This window comes from Dreissena polymorpha, chromosome 4 (assembly GCF_020536995.1).
Source record: "Dreissena polymorpha isolate Duluth1 chromosome 4, UMN_Dpol_1.0, whole genome shotgun sequence".
Lineage (NCBI taxonomy): Eukaryota > Metazoa > Mollusca > Bivalvia > Myida > Dreissenidae > Dreissena > Dreissena polymorpha.
The window spans coordinates 446,800-467,495 of NC_068358.1; the positions used below are offsets into that span (position 1 = coordinate 446,800).

Sequence of the window (20,696 nt, forward strand, 5' to 3'; positions counted from 1 at the left end):
TTTGGTCGTTGTCTGTAATACAATGGAATATATTTTGATCTCAGTTCAGTATATATTGTACATTCAAGAATAAAATGAAACTCTTTTTCGAGTTTATTACAAACAGTACACTTTCTTTGATCTAATGGAATTGGTGTAGGTCTAGCCCATCTGCCTGACTTGATATTTAATCTATGTGATGACATATGTAATTTTGATAAATTTACTCGAAACTTGTTGACATTGCATATATTCAGGTACGGTTGAAATTGAAAAACGGAGGTATGTTTATAAAAATTTGCCCTAGTAGAAGTATGAAGTCGCTCATTCCAATTCTGTACAAACATGTCGCTCTATCTTTGTCTTACGACTGATACAAACATATTTTCATTTCCAACATCTTGAAAAAACCAAGCATCATAAAATCCCAAATTACTTAGTAGATCCCTTAATAGCGTGCACCAATTTTTCTTGGTAGGACACTCAATACTATCATCTAATAAAGTCAAATAAACTTTTTTGTTAAATTAATTTGCTTAACATAATTCACACAAAACACAAACACGCGAACAGGAAACACTTGCAATTTATCGCACACCCATACACATAAATGCACACATACCGACAAATTAAGTGCTTAAGGTTTGTGTTTTTTTTTCCATAGAACCAGAGGTTGTGTTCACAAAACAACATTGATAGATTATCATGTAATATACAGAACATAATTTTATTACACATAAACTTTACAGTTTCTAGTGTTAAACAAAGCGAATACATATAGTTTGTCGTTTTTTTTCTAACAGAAATATCATAATTTGGTTATGGATAGACTTTACAGATATTTTAGACAAACATGATAACAGTGTATCTAGCTATATATGGAACTGCTTTAATACCGTATGTTGTTGTATCAGTAAAATAATTCAATATCTGTTTAGAGAACAACACTTAATACAACTTGAATCACAATAAAATGTTAGTAGTATATAGAATACCGAATTTTTATGTCTACTTAATGTTAATGCAACAACTACATCAGCATACAATCGTTACAGAACAGAACATAATTTTATTACACATAAACTTTACAGTTTCTAGTGTTAAACAAAAACAATAATGCAAAATGCTTGAATATAGTAAGTGGATTTAGCAGACATGTTATAAAATAGTTATGAATGAACTTTACAGATAATTGAACAAAACTTGTTTTAAATCACATGTTTACAGTGTATATTGCTACATATGGATGCTTTTCACTCGCGTTATAACCATTAAGGTGAAACCTTAATTGTATTTTGAAGGAGCATAGAATATAACAGTGAGCATCCAAACCACATAAAATTTAAGTAGCAACGGCACTATTACAAATTATAGTTGAAAGTGTATGAAAATTAAAATATAAACATAATTCTAATTTCGAAATGTAACAATAATTATACTTTGTAATATACACAACTATACAACCTTTGTTTCATTTAACTGTCATTAATAACAGATACTTACAAATGTTATATGTAAGAGTTTTCAATATACCTAATATGTCAGACTGCCTATTTGGAACACAAAAATAGAATCACACATAATAAAATGTAGTATTTAATTGAATCTCTGTACAAACGAGACAGTAACATGTCATGTCCAAAAGAAATAGAGCATCAGTTACAACCTTTAAAAGAACAGATATTCATTCTACCCAGATACATTCTTAGACATTATTACTACTGAAAAATATTAAGAAATAGATATAAAAAATACTTATCACAAGGGAAGAACATATGAAGTTGATTTAATAGTAACCATATCATGCCTATTTGAAACAAAACAAGGAAAACAATTGTCAGAAAACCAAGTTGTAAATTACAAAAAAGTATGATAAAAGGTGATATGGGATTTACAATTAATATTTAATTAAAACAAGCCGTCAGAGATGGGTGAAGCTCCCCAAAGTTTTTTTTTGTCACAATATTGCACTATATATTCAGATAAAAGGAAACATCTTGAGGGGCATAACTTAGGAGAAAATAATAGGATGGATGGTTTAGCAACTTAACAATTTCAAAGGGCCATAAGTCTCTAAATAAATCATCTAACCAGAACCCACAAACAACACGCACATCTCTTAAAGGCAGTTAAGCTTCCCATAAAACTTCATTGAATTCAAGTCATTAGTTGGGGATAAATAGCCCAGACAAGAATTGCACTATATGTACAGTATATTGAAAATTTCAAAGGGCCATAACTCTGTGAAAAATCATCCGAACATAACTTGCTGATAATATGCACATGTCCTGTTGGTAGTGAAGCTTCCCATAAAGTTTCATTCAATTGCAGACATTAGTTGCTAAAATAGCCCGAACAAGAATGCACAATATGTACAGTTAATGGAAAATTTCAATGGGCCATAACTCTGTGAAAAATCATTCGACCATAACTGGCTGATAACATGCACATCTCCTCTTGGTAGTGAAGCTTCCCATAAAGTTTCATTGAATTCCCGTAATAAGTTGCTGAGAAAAAGCTCAGACAAGAATTTTTTAGAGGAGCATAAAAATGATTCAAATATGTAATTTCTTTGTGTTATATACCTCATTATAAACTTCCTATTTTAAAACAAATCAATAGGCAACCGTGAGGCAAACACGAAGGTATTATAAAATGACAGCATATTTTTTTATTGAAGTTTCTCTCTGTGAAGACAACAGACTATGAATTATTGTATATGGTTTCTTAGTCTGATTTTTTTTATCCCTGAATTATTAAAAAAAACACATTTAGTTCTGATCACCTTTGAATAAGATGCATTTTTAATTTGAGAAGACATGCTTCGCACAATTATATATAAGGCAACTTTTAAACAAATGCAAAGCACAAGATACACGTCGTTATAAACTTGTGTGTTTAAATTGTTCACTCTGGTCAAACTTTATGTTCAAATAATTATTTTTATCAATTTTACAAGTCTAAACTAGGTTTTTTTGTCATAAAAGCAAATGTAAAGAATGCTTCATTAATTTGTAATGCAATGAAGACTAGTTTTCTTATGACATATCACATATACCTAAAGCTACCGTATAGGGAGAAATAATTACTTTTGACAACTTTCAAATTCGAATAAATGACAATCGAATGTTATTAAACAATGTTTCTGAAACAAGTTATGTATTAATTTTTAAACAATTTGCAAAGAGATGTCATATTAATTCATCAATTTTACCAACAAAAAAAAATACCTTGACCTTACACAACTCAAAGTGTGTAGATCCTTGAGATACACATGCATGCTATATATGAAGTTGCTACCTTTAATATTGCAAAAGTTATTGCAAATGTTAAGGTTTGCACAAACAAACAAACCAACAGACAGGGCATTATGTAAACTACCTCATTAAATTAATTGTATTTTTTTAAAGAAAAATTTTGCTTCCAATGCTGGATGCATATTTCCTCAACAACTGTGTCCGCTTTGACTCACCTGAAAAATATATAAAGATGCATATTAAATATTGGATCTGTCATCTTTACACATATGCTCTGGGCTGGTTTTCTAAAAGTTTCTAAGATAATTCTTAAACAAATTGTTCTAAGATTTAAAGTTTTGATTAACTCTTCTTTTCATGAATCTTCAACACAATATGAAATTCAAAATCCATGCATATTTGTATGATTGTTTCAATGTAAAAACAATATGTCAAGGGACATGGGAAATATTTGGGATAGTACGCAAACATTTGCACGCTCACGCTAACACTCATGTCGACACCGGTGTGAGAAGGATAGCTCAACTATATATATTTCATATATATAAGTCGAGTTATAAATGAAACAAATTAAATTAACTAGGATCACATTCATTGCCTTTTAAGCTAAGATCATGCATACCAATGTACATATTTTATAAGGCAAAGAGAAGACACATAAGGTTAACCATAGTCATAAGCTCACATCAGGGACATATTTTGCATGTCAGTATCTATGTTGACACTGCTGTAGTAATTGCTGCTGTACAACATGTATTAAGCACAGCTTTTGCATTTACTTTTGTAGAAGGGCATGGATCGTAAGACATAGTGTGTTTACAAAAATGTTGTGGAAATTTTTTAATTTCTTAAGTAACACAAAGTATCTGAATAAGCAAAGATAAATGTTTTTATTATATATTATTATACATATATTATATTTAAGATACATTGACGGATATTGTGTAAAAATTGTTAGTGATGAAAACAATACATCTTTCTTCATAGGTAACTAGATCTGTAGACAAAAACAAAAAATACAATTTTTGTGGAAACTTACTATTTATCCTTCGCAAGATAAGCTTTTAGGTTGGGATCTTTAACTCCCCGCAACTGTTTTACGACAGAATAGTATGGTTCAATGAAATTAAAAAAAGAAGTAAATTGTGATTTGATTTCATTAAAAATAAATTTATGTAACTATGTAGGTTTGAACATAGACAAGTAACTGTTGCCCACAAACATATAAACTGCATTCTCTGCAAGTGATGACATATTTAAAGTGTTAATAGTTATAAATGCCAATTTAGAGAATGTGGAGTGGTTATTATGTCCCCCACCACTATAGTGGGGGACATATTGTTTTTGCCCTGTCTGTTGGTCTGTCTGTCTGTTGGTTTGTTTGTTGGTTTGATTGTATGTTGTGTCAAACTTTAAAATTTGCAATAACTTTTGCAATATTGAAGATAGCAACTTGATATTTGGCATGTATGTGTATCTCATGGAGCTGCAAATTTTGAGTGGTGAAAGGTCAAAGTCAGGTCATTCTTCAATGTCAAACTGGTCGAATATATAGCTTCAAATCGGCGCAGTAGGGGAAATAGTTTTTCTGACAAACATATTACTTGTTTTGTTTAGCTCACAGAATATTAATTTATACCACCTAAATGGAAGTCAACTAGAAGATCAATATCCATAGGCCTCTGCGCTCTGAGTTTGATCATTACCTTTCGGATAGGTAGTCATGCAATCTCCAAAATAACAGAAACAGTCAGGACATGCATTTGCATGAGTACACATATTTTTTTTTACAATTTTGAACCCTTTGTACAACTTATTAACAAATGTATAGTTAATAATTAAAATGATAATTAATATGAGTTATATATTATACACGCTTCAAATCTGGCTCTATATGAATGCATACAAGCTTTGTGAAAATAAAACAAGATTGCCAAACTGTTACAAGATACGCCTATTTGAAGGTTTTGAACAACGTGATAACTTTACCATGACCCATATTTTAACTTGACCTACATGCACATATCATAAAGACACAATTTCTGACCAAATTTGGTGAAGATCACATGAAAACTTCTTCAATTAGATAACGGACACCATGCTAAACCCTTGAAATGCGCTATGTGACCCCGTGACCCAGTTTTTGACTCGACATGACCCATATTCTAACTTGACCTAGATATTTTCTAGATACATCTTCTGATCAAGTTGAATTAAAGAGCGGACACTACTGTGGACGCCGCCCGCCAAAAGTGAAACTATAAAACGTCCCGTTTTAAAAAATGGGCGTATGAAAATTAAAAGTGAACCTTTGTAATATTATTGAAGTCGTGCCAATCCTTTACCTTGGTCATTCACACTAAATAATGGATGGTTTTATTACAATATTTAATTTTGGTGTACATTAACTAAAGCAGGTAACTCTTCCTTTAAGCATTCAATATTGACGGTTACACAAATGCTATTCACCGAACTAATGTACATTTCAAAACAAGCATTAAATATATGGTATGAAAGTCAAAATTGTCATTTAAATGGCTCAAACGTATTTTAAGCATACTTTTATCATAATCTGTTCTTTTATATACATGTACATAACCATACAATTGGCACCATGAACCCAAGAACAAGCTAGGTCCGAAATAAATGAATAAATGTAAACGTTTTTATCTCAATTAATTCACAGAGTATTTTGAACAGTTAACCCATTATATTTACCTTAAAATCCCGAACCAAGATGCCATATAATATTTATTGTGTGAAGTTTCTGTACAATAGGTCAATAAGATTTTGAAGAAGAGGTTGGTAAACAAAATATATCAATATACAAATCCATGTAAAACAGCGTTTTTTTTAAAATAGGTTTTGGTAAGTGAAAAAAACAACAAAAAACAATACCTTGTGTGAACATGATGCGCACTTGTACTTTTCTGGTTCCACTGACTCACCAACACATTCCGGGTGGAACCATTTAAAGCATCCTTCACACTGCCAGTACTCTCTGGGAAGCACATTCAAAAGATACACTTAGCATCAGCAACACATTAAACATCTCAGCACATCCCACTTAACTTACCTAAACGCAGATTTCGAAACCTAAACACAAACCCTTAGTTCAAGGTCAAGGTCACAGGGGTCAAAATTTGTGTGCGTATGGAAAGGCCCTGCCCATATGCCCATGCAGACCAAATATGAAGGTAACATCTCAAGGAACATATAAATAATGAGCATTTTCCCAAACCTAAACCCAAAGTGTGACGGAAAGACGGACAGACAGACAGACGGACAGTCCAATCACTATATGCCCTCCTACCGGGGGCATAAAAACCAGTTCAGACATATAACAACATTCAACCTTTGAAGTAGACAAGCAATTTTAAGTGTAGGCAAATTTGTAGCATTTATTCAAAGTTTGACCTTGAACAAGCACGGTGTGTTAATTGCAACTTGATTTCTCTTGAAGGTGAACATAAGGGAAAAATGCTTTTGAATCCCTTGATTCGTTGCAAAGGAGTGACAAATTTTGAGAAAGGGAGACCAATTGTCAAGAGAAAATGATTCATGTATAGCCAACATTTTCAGAAACGGAAGGACAATTTACAATATATTTTGGTGTTTAAGTTTCATGTAGAGGTAACTATTTTGTTATTGTTCAATTAATGGTTTAACTTGCTTTAGGACAAATTAATGAAACCTTGCATACCTTCCATCATCCGGCATGTTGCACAGACAATTAGTTTCTCTGACTCTTAGGTCAATAATAAATAATGGACTCTCTGCGAAAAGGTGCCTAAATGAAGAAAACATTGAAATCAGAACAATAAATAACAAGAAAATTCAATCATAGGGTTGGTATTCCCCATCCTAATGAAAAATCCTATCAGGCCCCTCAATCTGTCAAATCCACGGTCGAAATTCGGCCGCATTCTCCCCCCTGAAAAGTATACTTTTCCCCCTTTTTGGGAGAAAAATTCCCCCTAAAAAAAAAAGATAGATGTCTCTCATGATTATTATATCTCAATTCTATTTTAATTTAATCTTGTCAAACATACTTTATTATGAAAAAAGCAATGAATATAGTGCAAACCTGTACAAATGTTATAATTAGAGAGTAAGTAAAAAATCCCCCCAAAAGGGAAACGCCGCGAAAATTCCCCCTGCTATGGGTAGCGACCCGCTTCCCCTAAAATGGATCGAGGGCCCTGCCTATCAATAAAGGGTACAATTCTTAACTGACCAAGCCATCCTGACAAAATGTATGTAACAACTGTATAAATAATAAACACTTGATGTTAATATAATAATAAAAATTGAATTCCAAACAATAACCCAGGCGGGAAAAACTCAATTACAATCAATTAAGGATCGAAACATTTAAAGCTGATCCAAACAAAATATGGAAGTGAACAACCACAATTTGAAACAAAACATTTTAGTTACATGATATTTCACACAATAGTTAATTTACTAACAGCTTATTGCAGACATAATATTTAACAAGCAATGTGTTTGTGAAACATAATGTCCCCATATATTTGACCTTTGACCTTGAAGGATGACCATGACCTTCACCTTTCACCACTCAAAATGTACAGATCCATGAGATACACATGCATGCAAAATATCAAGTTGCAATCTTCAATGTTGCAAAAGTAGGCATTAAATAAGCGATTTTGACCCATATATTTGTTCTTTGACCTTGACTGCCAAATATTAATTAGCTAGCTTCATTATGGCAAATGTAAATGTTTGACGCAAACACACAAACAAAAAAACAGACAGGTCAACAACAATATGTCCCCCACTATAGTGGTGGGGGACATAAACAAATAAATGAGAATATTTATTTACTTGCATACCAAGTAGATACTGACATAATATATGCATGCACCCTCGGTAGTAAGATGATTTTTATATGAAATTCCATGCAATAACTACAATGTACTCATAAACAGCACACATAATTCCTTTAATTTGAATTAATTAAAGGGGCATAAATAAGGAGTTACCTAGTATGCCCAAAAAATTTGAACAATCAACATGCTGACACATTTATTTAAAATTTCAAGAAATTGCATGAAATAGTTGCTGAAAAACAGGTCCAGATAGAAAAATGTGACAGACAGAAGTATGGAATGACAATTTTTTTTTTCCCTCCGCCTCAGAGAAATTAACTCACCTTCACTTTATTATAACACATTTTATTACAGTATATATAATTACTTACTGCATATCTAGGAACCTGATAAACAAATTACCTTTATTTAGTTGTTATGGATTCGTTACACTTTGATGACCTTGATTTAATTCTAAATTATTTTGTGAATTATTTTCTACATCACATTCATTGATTAAAAGCATCAAAGAACCAGTATGACGTCAAGTACATTGCTGCCAGTGAAAGAGTGACAAGCTAATATAAATACACTAAAATTAATTTCCCTAAAACATTATGTTTACAAGCAATTATACAATATGTCATTAAAATACTATTGTTTGTTTCTTTACATTTATACACATGACATCAAGGTTTATTGCATTTCCTTGAGATTGTGTTTCATATGTGAATTTCTTATCAAATTATGTAAACTGTTCTGAACTGTTTTCAAAATAATAAGCTTTGCCAAAAATTGCTTGAGATTTCCTTTTTTCTATAGATTTTGATTAGCATGTAGTGTTAGCATACTAAGAATTATTTCATGATATTTCAAACAAAAGTTTCTAAATGAAAGCTCCGAATAAACAACATACCTCAATTTGAATCAAATAAAAGGTCAAATCTCTGTGGTTATGTTGTAGATCCCTACATAATTTAATTGATATGTGTGACCAAGCTGTATACAAACTTCTTGATAGTTTAATAAAATTCCATTGACAATTATGGATAAGCATATCTGGACAAGCAAAAGAGTGAATGAAGGACGGAGAGCAAAATAGACTGACAAGGGCAAAACAAGACCCTGCTTTCTGTTGGGAATCAATATCATTCTTACTGACAACAATACCAGATATGAGGTGTAAAGGATGATTAAGGATAAACATAGTTTCCTATAAATATGAGATCCATCCGTAGATAACGACAATTACTTGGACAGCACTTACATGTTTTGATGGGAGGGTAAAGCTAAATACATCCCTCTTTGATAAGTCAACAGGTAATGTCTGCCACAAACCTTTGATGTACTCGCTCTGGCTGGATATCTTGACTCCTAAACAAATTACATGTTTCAAGTAAAAAGTCCAACATAAGTTAATAAGTGTGATGCATATAGATGCAAACACTTCTCAGCAGAAGTGCATAAATGTGAACACTGACTCTTTCCTAAAATATTTCTTGCAAAATTTAACAATCCAATAATAAACCAAATGTATACCGATACCACAATTAACCTAAAAGATACGTCGATGAACCTCTAAAAATATGCTTTGCATTATGGTACACAAGAGGTTTATCAATTTAGAAAAGCTACAACTGAAATTACCATAAGACTGAAGAATGATTTGTTAGCAAGGATACTCTTATAACAGTAACTCTGATTGCGATTGTTTAATCAAGTGTTATTGACTTACTAACAAACAGTGTTTTCTCAAACCCTTATCACTCTAAGTCTCCTGCTGCCTAAGATAATTCACTGCTCTTTGATCAGATAACTTTTTCTGCATTTTTGATCCATTTACGTTTACAATTAATTCACATAAATAGAGTACCCTGGTTGTTGCCACATGATCGACTACTGGGTCAGTGTCTCCCCCTTCCAACTCCATGGCAGAGGCAGGGGTGTTTGCCAGCTGGTCCGAGTTCTGCAAAATGATCATGATATTCTCATATTTACTTCCTTTATTTACTAAGGAATTATAGAAAACCAAGAATTGAAATTACCATAACACAGATGAAATATTTGTTATCAAGGACACGTTTTTAACAGTAACTCTTATTGCTGTTGCTTCGCGATTGTATAATCAATTGTGTCTTACTGACTAGACAGTGTTTTCTCAAGCCCTTTTCAATTTAAGTATGCTGCCTAAGATAGTTCACTGCTCTTTGATCGGATAACTTTTTCTGCATTTTTGGATATATTTATGTTTACAATTAATTCACATAAATAGAGTACCCTGGCTGTTGCTACATGATCGACCACTGGGTCAGTGTCTCCCCCTTCCAACTCCATGGCAGAGGCAGGGTTGTTAGCCAGCTGGTCCGAGTTCTGCAAAATGATCATGATGAACTCATAATTACTTCTTTTATGTTCTTGTATTCTTATTTTCTCTACCGTAAATGACAGCTGCAATCTCATTACTCCTGTGCTTATTCACTCATGTTATCCTAGTATTTTAATGTTGAAGATGGAATATCATGTGAATGGATTTCAAATGAGAAAGGACTTATAGAAAAGCAAGAATTGAAATTACCATAATACCCATAAAAGATTTGAAAGCAATGGCACACTTTTAACAGTAACTCTGATTCCTTTTGCTTCGCGATTGTATAATCAATTGTGTCTTACTGACTAGACAGTGTTTTCTCAAGCCATTTTCAATCTAAGTCTCCTGCTGCCTAAGACAGTTCACTGCTCTTTGATCAGATAACTTTTTCTGCATTTTTGGATATATTTATGTTTACAATTAGTTGACATAAATAGAGTACCCTAGTTGTTGCCACATGATGGACTACTGGGTCAGTGTCTCCCCCTTCCAACTCCATGGCAGAGGCAGGGTTGTTAGCCAGCTGGTCCGAGTTCTGCAAAATGATCATGATATACTCATATTTACTTCCTTTATGTTTTTGTATTCTCATTTTCTCTACCGTAAATGACAGCTGCAATCTCATTACTCCTGTGATTATTCACTTATGTTTTCCTAATATTTTAATGTTGGAGATGAAATATCATGTGAATGGGAAATCAGATCAGAGAGGAATTATAGAAAAGCAACAACAGAAATTATCCTTACTTTGAGTAAAGATTTGTTAGCAAGGGCACGTTTTTAACAGTGACTCTTATTGCTTTTGCTAAGAGATTGTATAATCAAGTGTTTCTTACTGACTAGACAGTGTTTCCTCAAACCCTTTCCATTCTGAGTCCTTTGCCTAAGATATTCCACTGCTCTTTCATCGGATAACTTTTTCTGCATTTTTTAAACATATTTATTTTTATAATTAATTCACATCAATATAGTAAGGTGGCTGTTACCTCATGTTCGACTGATGGGCTACTTGCTATCTCTTCTAGATGACCTCCAATGAATTCTAGAAAAGTAAGTTAACAATTTGAATAAATAAATATGCTTTAAAAGTATTTGCAGCAATTAATTTAGTCATTCATGTGTCCAAACATATTATTTCTATGGCTTTTCAAACAAGGCATGCAAACAAGGGCTGTTTGTAAAACACGCATGCCCCTTGAATGGGCTGTCAGTTATAGTGGCAGCCATTGTGTGAATATGTTAGAAACTATTTTAATGCTTCCGGTCAATGTGACCTTGACCTAGTGACCTGAAAATCAATAGGGGTTATCTGCCAATCATGATCAATGTACCTATGAAGTTACATGATCCTTGGCCTAAGCATTCTGGAGTTATCATCCGGAAACAATTTTACTGTTTCTAGTCAATGTGACCTTGACCTTTGAAGAAGTGACCTGAAAATCAATAGGGGACATGTGCCAGTCATAATCATTGTACCAATAATGTATCATGATCCTAGGTTTACGCGTTATTGAGTTAACATCCGGAAACCATTTGGTGGACGGACCGACCGACGGACCTACATGCGCAAAACAGTATAACCCCTGGAGGCATCCAAAGTGCAATATAAATTCATGTACATATACATGTATACATGTTCACACTGTACATGCAAACCAGCAGATTCTGTAGTGTATGAGTTCGAATTCCACAGGTACAGTATTGGAATTTTGTGTGTGTGTTTCATTTCTTTGACTTAACAATTTCATCAATTATCATAAGTGCATAGCATAACACTTAAGTAAATTTTAGTCTTGACTCTTGATGATTTACATTCTACTTCATTTTTAGTTAAAGTGCCCTGGGGATTTTTTTTAATACTTATTAAAACATCTTACAGGATTATTATTATAATGGGGTATCATTTTAAATAAATCATTAAGTAAATTAAATACCCTTTAATAGTTTTATTTATTTCTGACAATTAGATCCCCTATTTGCCATTGACATGCTCCTTTACTCAGGACTTACCAACAGACAAACCCAGAGAGATCATAAGAATACACAGCAAAGTACAAAATAAAATAAAAAATATAATCATATTGCAATGATTTGTTTCTTATTTGTAAAGCCATTTTCTATCATTTTCCTTATTGAACAATTTTTTTTTCATAATCCAGTAAAAAAAGCAATGGAAAGTAATTCACTTAAGAAAGCATAAAAAGAACTTTTCTGGATAAAAAACACTGGGGATTGATTCTGCAGGTAGCATTCTGCTTACTAAAGTTGTTAATATCATTATATTTACTGAGAGGTAGCATTGGGCAGAAAAAAACACAACTGTTTCAAACAATTAAGTGGGTTTGAAAATTAATTTACCAAGGCAATCCAAGTAATACTTAGGCACGCACAAACATTTTATGAACATACATATTAATTACAAGTTTCATGTAGTTACATACAATAGTTACTGAGCAACAGCTATGGAAAGCAAAAAAAAGTTATGAAATTCCTTACTTTCAATCAATGAAGAGGATAACTATGGCTTTACCAAGTTGATGCAGATTCCTAACGTTCAATCAATGAAGAGGATAACTATGGCTTTACCAAGTTGATGCAGATTCCTTACTTTCAATCAATGAAGAGGATAACTATGGCTTTACCAAGTTGATGCAGATTCCTTACTTTCAATCAATGAAGAGGATAACTATGGCTTTACCAAGTGGATGCAGATTCCTTACTTTCAATCAATGAAGAGGATAACTATGGCTTTACCAAGTTGATGCAGATTCCTAACGTTCAATCAATGAAGAGGATAACTATGGCTTTACCAAGTTGATGCAGATTCCTTACTCACAATCAATGAAGAGGATAACTATGGCTTTACCAAGTTGATGCAGATTCCTTACTTTCAATCAATGAAGAGGATAACTATGGCTTACCAAGTTGATGCAGATAAATTTTATGCGTGTACCAATGCAACATGATAATAGAAAATAATTTTTAAGGTTCATTACAAGAAAAAGTTAAGAAACAGCTGTGGACAGAAAAGTGTCACAGATGGACAAAAAGACAAACAACGCTTAAAGAAAAACAAGAGCACCGCCTTGCGGGTGCAGACCGCTCATCTATTTTCTTTTTAAAGGTGAAGGGACTCTCATTTTCAATCACAAAGGAGGGAGGAGTGGAGTGAAGAGGGGTGTATAGTGTGGGGTTGTGGACATTTATTACATTATCTTCCAAAAAAGCGAAAAACAAAAAAAAAAAATCGGGGGGGGGGGGGGGGGGGGGGGGGGGGGGTTTGGGGGTTTTGGGTTGCGATGGTTGACGGTATTTCAAACATAACCGTTTTAAAAAAAAATGGGGGGGGGTATAGTGTGAGGGTGTGGTGATAATTTGTGAGATGATCTTAAAAAAAAAAAAAAAAAAAAAAAATCAAAAAAAAAAATTGGGGGGGGGGGTGGGGTGGGGGGTGGGGTGGGGGGGTGGTGGTGGGTTTATAGTGTGAGGGTGTGGTGGTCATTTGTGAGATGATCTATAAAAAAAAAAAAAAAAAAAAAAAAATTAGGGGGGGGGAGGGGGGAGGGCACGGGGGAGGGGGGGGGGGGAGGGCACGGGGGATGGTTTGGGTGAAGTCTATTGTGGTATGTCAGGTAAGAGTAGTTTCATCAAAGTATCAATCAAATCTAATCATAAATAAAGAAGTTATGGCAATTTTAGCAAAATTTAATAATTTGACCTTGAGAGTCAAGGTCATTCAAAGGTCAAAGTAAAATTCAAGTTGCCAGGTACAGTAACCTCATGATAGCATGTAAGTATTTGAAGTTTGAAAGCAATAGCCTTGATACTTCGAGTGGATCGAAACACAAAATTTAACCATATATTAAAAGTTACTAAGTCAAAAAAGGGCCATAATTCCGTAACAATGACAACCAGAGTTATGCAACTTGTCCTTTTACTGTACCCTTATGATAGTTTGTGAGTGTTCCAAGTATGAAAGCAATATCTATGATACTTTAGGGGTAAAGTGGACCGAAACATAAATCTTAACCAAATTTTCAATTTTCTAAGTATAAAGGGCCCATAATTCCGTCCAAATGCCAGTCAGAGTTACATAACTTTGCCTGCACCGTCCCCTTATGATAGTTCATAAATCTTGCAAGTATGAAAGCAATAGCTTTGATACTGTAGGAATAAAGTGGACCTAAACACAAAACTTAATCAAAGTTTCAATTTTCTAAGTATAAAAAGGGCACATAATTCTGTCAAAATGCCAGTCAGAGTTACATTACTTTGCCTGCACAGTCCCCTTATGATAGTTAGTAAGTGTTGCAAGCATGAAAGCAATAGCTTTGATTCTTAAGGAATAAAATGGACCTAAACACAAAACTTAACCAAAATTGTCAATTTTCTAAGTATAAAAAGGGCACATAATTCTGTCAAAATGCATGCCAGAGTTATCTAACTTTGCCTGCCCAGTCCCCTCATGATAGTAAGTAAGTGTACCAAGTTTGAATGCAATAGCATTGATACTTACTGAGAAAAGTGGAACTAAACGCAAAACTTAACCAAAATTTTCAATTTTTTAAGTATAAAAAGGGCACATAATTCTGTCAAAATGCACGCCAGAGTTATCTAACTTTGCCTGCCCAGTCCCCTCATGATAGTAAGTAAGTGTACCAAGTTTGAATGCAATAGCATTGATACTTTCTGAGAAAAGTGGACCTAAACGCAAAACTTAACCGGACGCCGACGCCAACGCCAACGCCGACGCCGACGCCGACGCCGACGCCGACGCCAAGGTGATGACAATAGCTCATAATTTTTTTTCAAAAAATAGATGAGCTAAAAATCATTGGGAAGTACAAATAACAGATTCCATTACAGTAGACATTGCAGTAGACACCGCAAGATATTGAATCTGACTGTTTTGCATGACGTGGGCAGAGTATGTTCCAATGTATTGGTCCGCCCATATCAATGCTGGATAAGCGCCGAATGTGCACAAATTTACTGTTCAAAAGCAAAAAGTAAAAAAACAACATCATCAAATCACCATAAATGATACGTTATGAGTACAAATATTATTTGCTAAATTTTTGGAATGAATAAGGAATGAAATTCCCTAGCTGGTAATGGAGACATATTTTTTGCGCTATCCAGAGTGATGTCAGGATGTCTGGTTAGATGTTCCTTGAATCTTGTCAGCACTTATTCTCATAAAACACTTAAAGGATTAAAAAGAAACTTAGAAGGAGTGTTCATTACAAAGCCTTGGTTTGCATATTGGCAGATTTGTCAATTAAGTCAAGTTCACAAGGTTAAAAACATAATTACCTTGCCAGTGCTTCTTTGCATAAATCAATGAAGGATTTTAATGTTACTTGGTCAGATTTATTAATAGCTAGCTTGGTTCGGCATACTGTGAGGCTTTTTATTTGGGTCAAGGTTAGAAGGTTAAAACATGGATTTCTTGTACTTCAAACAAGAGCAAACAAAAGCATAAAGTAAAGAAATGTTTCCCTTGTCCACGCCTCTTCTCGTAAACAAACCAATGCAGGAATATTAATGAAACTTGCTAAGTGCTAGTACTAAGCCTAAATGTAAATTATCAGGATTTTTAGTGAGGTTAATGTCAGGGTCACATGGTTAAACAAGAAAAGTGTTTTTAGAAACACTATGTCCCCTATTGCGCCGCTTTGAAGCTATATATTAGACCTTTGACCTTAAAGGATGACCTTGACCTTTCACCACTCAAAATGTGCATCTCCATGAGATACACATGCATGCATGCAAAATATCAAGCTGCTATCTTCAATATTGCAAAAGTTATGGCAAATTTTAAAGTTTGACGCAAACATACACTCAAACCAACAAACAAACCTACAGACAGATAGACCTACAGACAGGGAAGAAACAATATGTCCCCCACTATAGTGGTGGGGGACATAAAAAAGTTCTTGGTAGCAATTATTCCCATAAACCACTGAAAGGTGTCAATCAAACTTAGAAGGAATTACGCTAATGCTACATATTGTCAGGAAGTCTAATTTCGGTAACGGACATGACACCAAAACCTCCACAATCTGATCAGTGTAAACTTTTTATATAAATGATGATTATTTGCAAGTTAAATATTTACATAGCATTTTACAGTCTGTGATATTTTCTAATTTAGTATATGAAGTTAAATGTATCTAATCTGTTTAATTAAATAATGTACACATTTACATCCATTGTTGCAGGATCTGTTGCTGGGAAACATTCTGCTCCCCCATCGGATTTATGTACAATACTTTGTTGTCTTTCGGTTGCACAACCTGAAGAAAATAAAAGAGGCCCCCAGAGGGCCTTGGGGTGCTAACCTGAATAATATGCGATCTTAATAATTAGTCCCACTGGCAGGAATCTTGAAAATTTAACCTATTTAGAAGAATTTTAAAGTTTTTTTTCTATGTACATATATAAAAATAATTTGACTGCTCCAGGTTGGGGATATTTTTTTGAACAAGAAAAATAAATTTAGCAATCAAGATGAAAATACTATAAATTGTTCATGCCAAAAACCTATTATCTATGCCTTATGTTTTCAGAGAAGGTTTTTTTAAGTTTTTACTAACTACATACTTTCTTGTATGAACACAATGGCCCAGCAGGACAGGGCAAATTTTAACCTGTGTGCCTAAATTTGAACAATATTGGCAGATGTCCACTTGGCAATTTTGTATGCACAATATTTATCCTATATGCCTTGTGGTTTAAGAGAAGACTATTTGTGAAGTTTTTTTAGTATATACATGTAGGGAAAACATATTGGGCCCCAGGGTGGGCCTAACTTTTGGCCCCAAGCCTGTAATCTCAACAATCTTTGTAGAAGCCCACTATACGAATGCCAAAAATGTAAGCTCTATGCCATGTGTTTTGAGTGAAGATTTTTGAAGGGTTTACTGTTCACATAGAGGAAAAACAGATTCATCACAGGACAGGGCAAATTTTGGCCCCAGCTCTGTTATGGAACCAATTTTTGTAGAGGCCCAGTAGACAATGTTTCATGCCATTTATACATGTATCCAAGTTAAAAATTGGACAACCGTGATATTTCGCAAGTAAATTGAGAATCATTTTCACTTACTATAAGAGACCAGTGGAATCCACCCTAATTGACTGCTCCAACCAGATGATCATACTCCAGTATCTGCACCTTTGCATAGAAAATAGTACACTTAAGACAAGAGCAACGCTCGGCGGCAGGTTCAGTCTTGAATAAATGAAAGCTTGTCAGAATTATTTTTAAATCACAAAGACCTTGACCTTTGACCTAGTGACCTTAAAATTGAGTGTGGTGTGTAGAACACATCAAAGTGCATCTACATATAAAGTTTCAAAGTTGTAAGTGAAGCACTTTCATTTTAGAGCCAAAGTAAAGGTTTTAGCACGACACAGACGTCGGACAGCACGAGCTGGCTATGACAATACCTTGAGTTTTCTCTGAAAACAGCCGAACTTATAATACTCAATCAAGTTATTCTTGAAAATAACAATATAGACTTCTTTTAATCAATGCTTTATATACTTTTATTCATTGAGACCATCAAACAATTCCTAATAAATACCAAGTAAATGCACAGATTTAACATGAACCTTCATGCAGTTATGACCATATTTCATAATATTTAAAAATATTTCAATGCTTAAAAGTTTTTACATGTTCCAGCAACTGTCACAAAATCTCAGCCCTTTAATTTCAGGTGAGCTAAAATATGGTTTCCATCATATTGGTCAATGCAAAGGGTTATTTCTTAATAACGTTAATGTGCTGTCATTTTAATGTAAATGTTTAAATGTTCACGGAAATGCCTCAAAGTTAAGGTATTAAGATTTTATTAATGAACATGCTACATACCTCGCTTAAATACCTGTGTTTATCAGGGTCTTGTCCCAAAAATATGGCAGTCCATACTGTACTTGCTACATGGAGAACACTGCCATCCAAAGGCAAACACAGCAGATGTAAAAATGCATCCATTATCTAAAATTAAGTATTTAAGACATGCCATAATTAAACAATCATTTTAACACATGAAGTCAGAACAACCAGATATACTGTTATCATGACAACAAAGTTTGTGTGTTCATTGAAATGTTTTCCATTTATGTGTTGGCATTGTATATTTGTTTATATGTTTTTAATTAATTGGTTATTAAAATATATTCAATAAACTCAAGCCAAGCCATCAATTTCTCTGTTCAAGTTAGAAACAAGTACACATCAGTGAATAATGAAATAATAATAAGAACACCATGAACAATTTAGAAGCAAGACATGGATTAAATAATCATTGGTACAACTATCTGTGTAAACAACAAACTATAAAACACCATTTACTCTACATTATTAGAAGGAGACTATTATTTTCTGAATGCAAAATTAAATATATAAGGAAAATAAATATTATAGGTATTAATGTTCAAACAGGTCACACAATTTTACGGCAGTTAAATTGTAAGAACATTTGGTTTGATAAAAAGGTCACGAGGTCCGGTAATATTAGAATCATTTCCAAATTTGCCAAATTATTATCGGAAAAATCCGAGGACCGACGGTATTTCGGAAAGACTGCAATGGCAGAAACAACACATGTTCTTTAAACCCATTATGTCTTTCGCGTCTCTGTTCTTAACGATCAATGGCACTGACATCTTCATATAAATATTTGATGCAAATGTGCCAAAAATATACATATGTGGTATGTAATTTGCAAAAGTAGCATGATTTTGTAGTAAGTGGGAAAAGTGGGAAAAGATTGAAGTGATAGAAAGTCCTGAATTATTTTTGATGTAGGGCGAACCTAGTCATGGTGTTGAGGAGCGATTGTGTTAAAAAATTATGCAAGAAACATGTAAATAATTATTTCAAGATAAATGAGATTTTCAAGTCTGCTTGCAAATTTTTGGCAAAGGCAAATTGACAGACAATACTTCAGTATGTTTTTTGGTAAACGTACAGCTTAATTAATTTTTTTTCACATAGTCAGTATAGTGAATCGATATGCATGACAATGTTCTGTGCAAGTGAATTTCATATAAACTTAGCCTAAGTCTTAAGCATGATTACTGTGTTCTAGAGCTTTACATTTGTTGGTCATGTTGATGTAATGTTTTAAATCTATAGCCAGTGGCCAAGGTTAACGATTCCGACAACACTTATTTGCATGTACATGTAACCCTTTTGGCTTTATCATCGTGAACTCACTTTTGAAGCGAGTCAACAGCATCTTGAAACCCATAGAGAAAGTGTAAACAATAAGCTAGGTGCGGTATTTAAAGCGGGTATATACGATCTTGTCAAATATTTATTAATTAATATAAAATGTGTAAAAAACTTATTATACATATATTTCAATATAAACTAAAATAAAAGTTAAGAAGAACATGTGTCGAAAAATGCTGAATAAGCCAGATATTTAATTCTGAAATCGAAAAAGGCTGTACATCCGAATTCGCCAGCATGTATATCATGCATGAACGATGTGAATCTAAATTTAGTTTAACGGTTCATTTGAAATTCCTGCAGCGATATCGATTCATACGACACACGAACACTCACTAAAAAGACGAATGCATCGGTTATTGTAGGAAAATAATTACGAATTATCTTCGTCACAATCGGCTCGGGGCGCTAATTTGTATTTGCTGTATTTTGTGAAATTCGTCTTAAATGTATCATTTTTCTTGCATATTGTGTGTTATTATAACATATTTGTATCAATATTTTACAATTCAGCACATATAAAAATAGTATATACCCGCTTTAACAGGCACAAAAATTCGATTCGAAATATTAAAACACCTGTAGACTGGGGTGACCCACGTCTTGCCAAAATAAGGGCACCATATAACACACTATGCATCTGCGGAAGTGCAGGTCAACAGAACAGGAACTTCAAAATGCTGGAGGGGTGAACAATAAGCAAGGTGCAGCATTTAACACAAACAGGCACATATCTTCGAATACCAAAATGACCATAAAAAAACACTGGAATCGCACTGTTAAAATACCTGTAGACTTCGGTGACCCACGTCTTGCCAAAAAAACAAAACGTTCGCATTTTTTGATTTCTTCCTCTCTGATGTAATTGTCGGCGTCAATAAAAGAGGGAAATTTTAACACCGCCATTTTTTACAACAGACTAAGTTATCTCCCTTCGTGGGCGGAGTTAACACCGCACTACTTTTGAGAATACTCTTTGGCTGATTAATTTATTTGGAATACAGCGT

General features: G+C 33.7%; 2 protein-coding genes across 3 annotated transcripts in view; both read right to left on the bottom strand.

Annotated features, from left to right (window-relative positions):
* Positions 1 to 20,696, bottom strand: part of LOC127879882 (uncharacterized) — a 232,349-nt gene that overhangs the window by 87,935 nt on the left and 123,718 nt on the right. The window lies entirely within an intron of this gene.
* Positions 6,050 to 20,695, bottom strand: LOC127879889 (uncharacterized). The gene is made up of 10 exons (XM_052426971.1): positions 20,478 to 20,695; positions 18,322 to 18,447; positions 17,551 to 17,619; positions 16,650 to 16,738; positions 11,426 to 11,481; positions 10,882 to 10,974; positions 10,349 to 10,441; positions 9,945 to 10,037; positions 9,410 to 9,445; positions 6,050 to 6,237 (listed from the first exon to the last, which is right to left on the bottom strand). The coding sequence occupies exons 6-10, from the start codon at positions 10,936 to 10,938 to the stop codon at positions 6,220 to 6,222; spliced, it is 297 nt and encodes a 98-aa protein (XP_052282931.1). The 5' UTR covers positions 10,939 to 10,974; positions 11,426 to 11,481; positions 16,650 to 16,738; positions 17,551 to 17,619; positions 18,322 to 18,447; positions 20,478 to 20,695; the 3' UTR covers positions 6,050 to 6,219.

Coding starts and splice junctions, on each gene's coding strand:
- LOC127879889 (XM_052426971.1), bottom strand. CDS start 10,938: ATGGAGTTGGAAGGGGGAGACACTGACCCAGTAGTCCATCATGTGGCA. Junction 10,038..10,348: donor ATCATGTAGCAACAGCCAGG/GTACTCTATTTA, acceptor ATCATTTTGCAG/AACTCGGACCAGCTGGCAAA. Junction 9,446..9,944: donor ATCATGTGGCAACAACCAGG/GTACTCTATTTA, acceptor TAATTTGTTTAG/GAGTCAAGATATCCAGCCAG.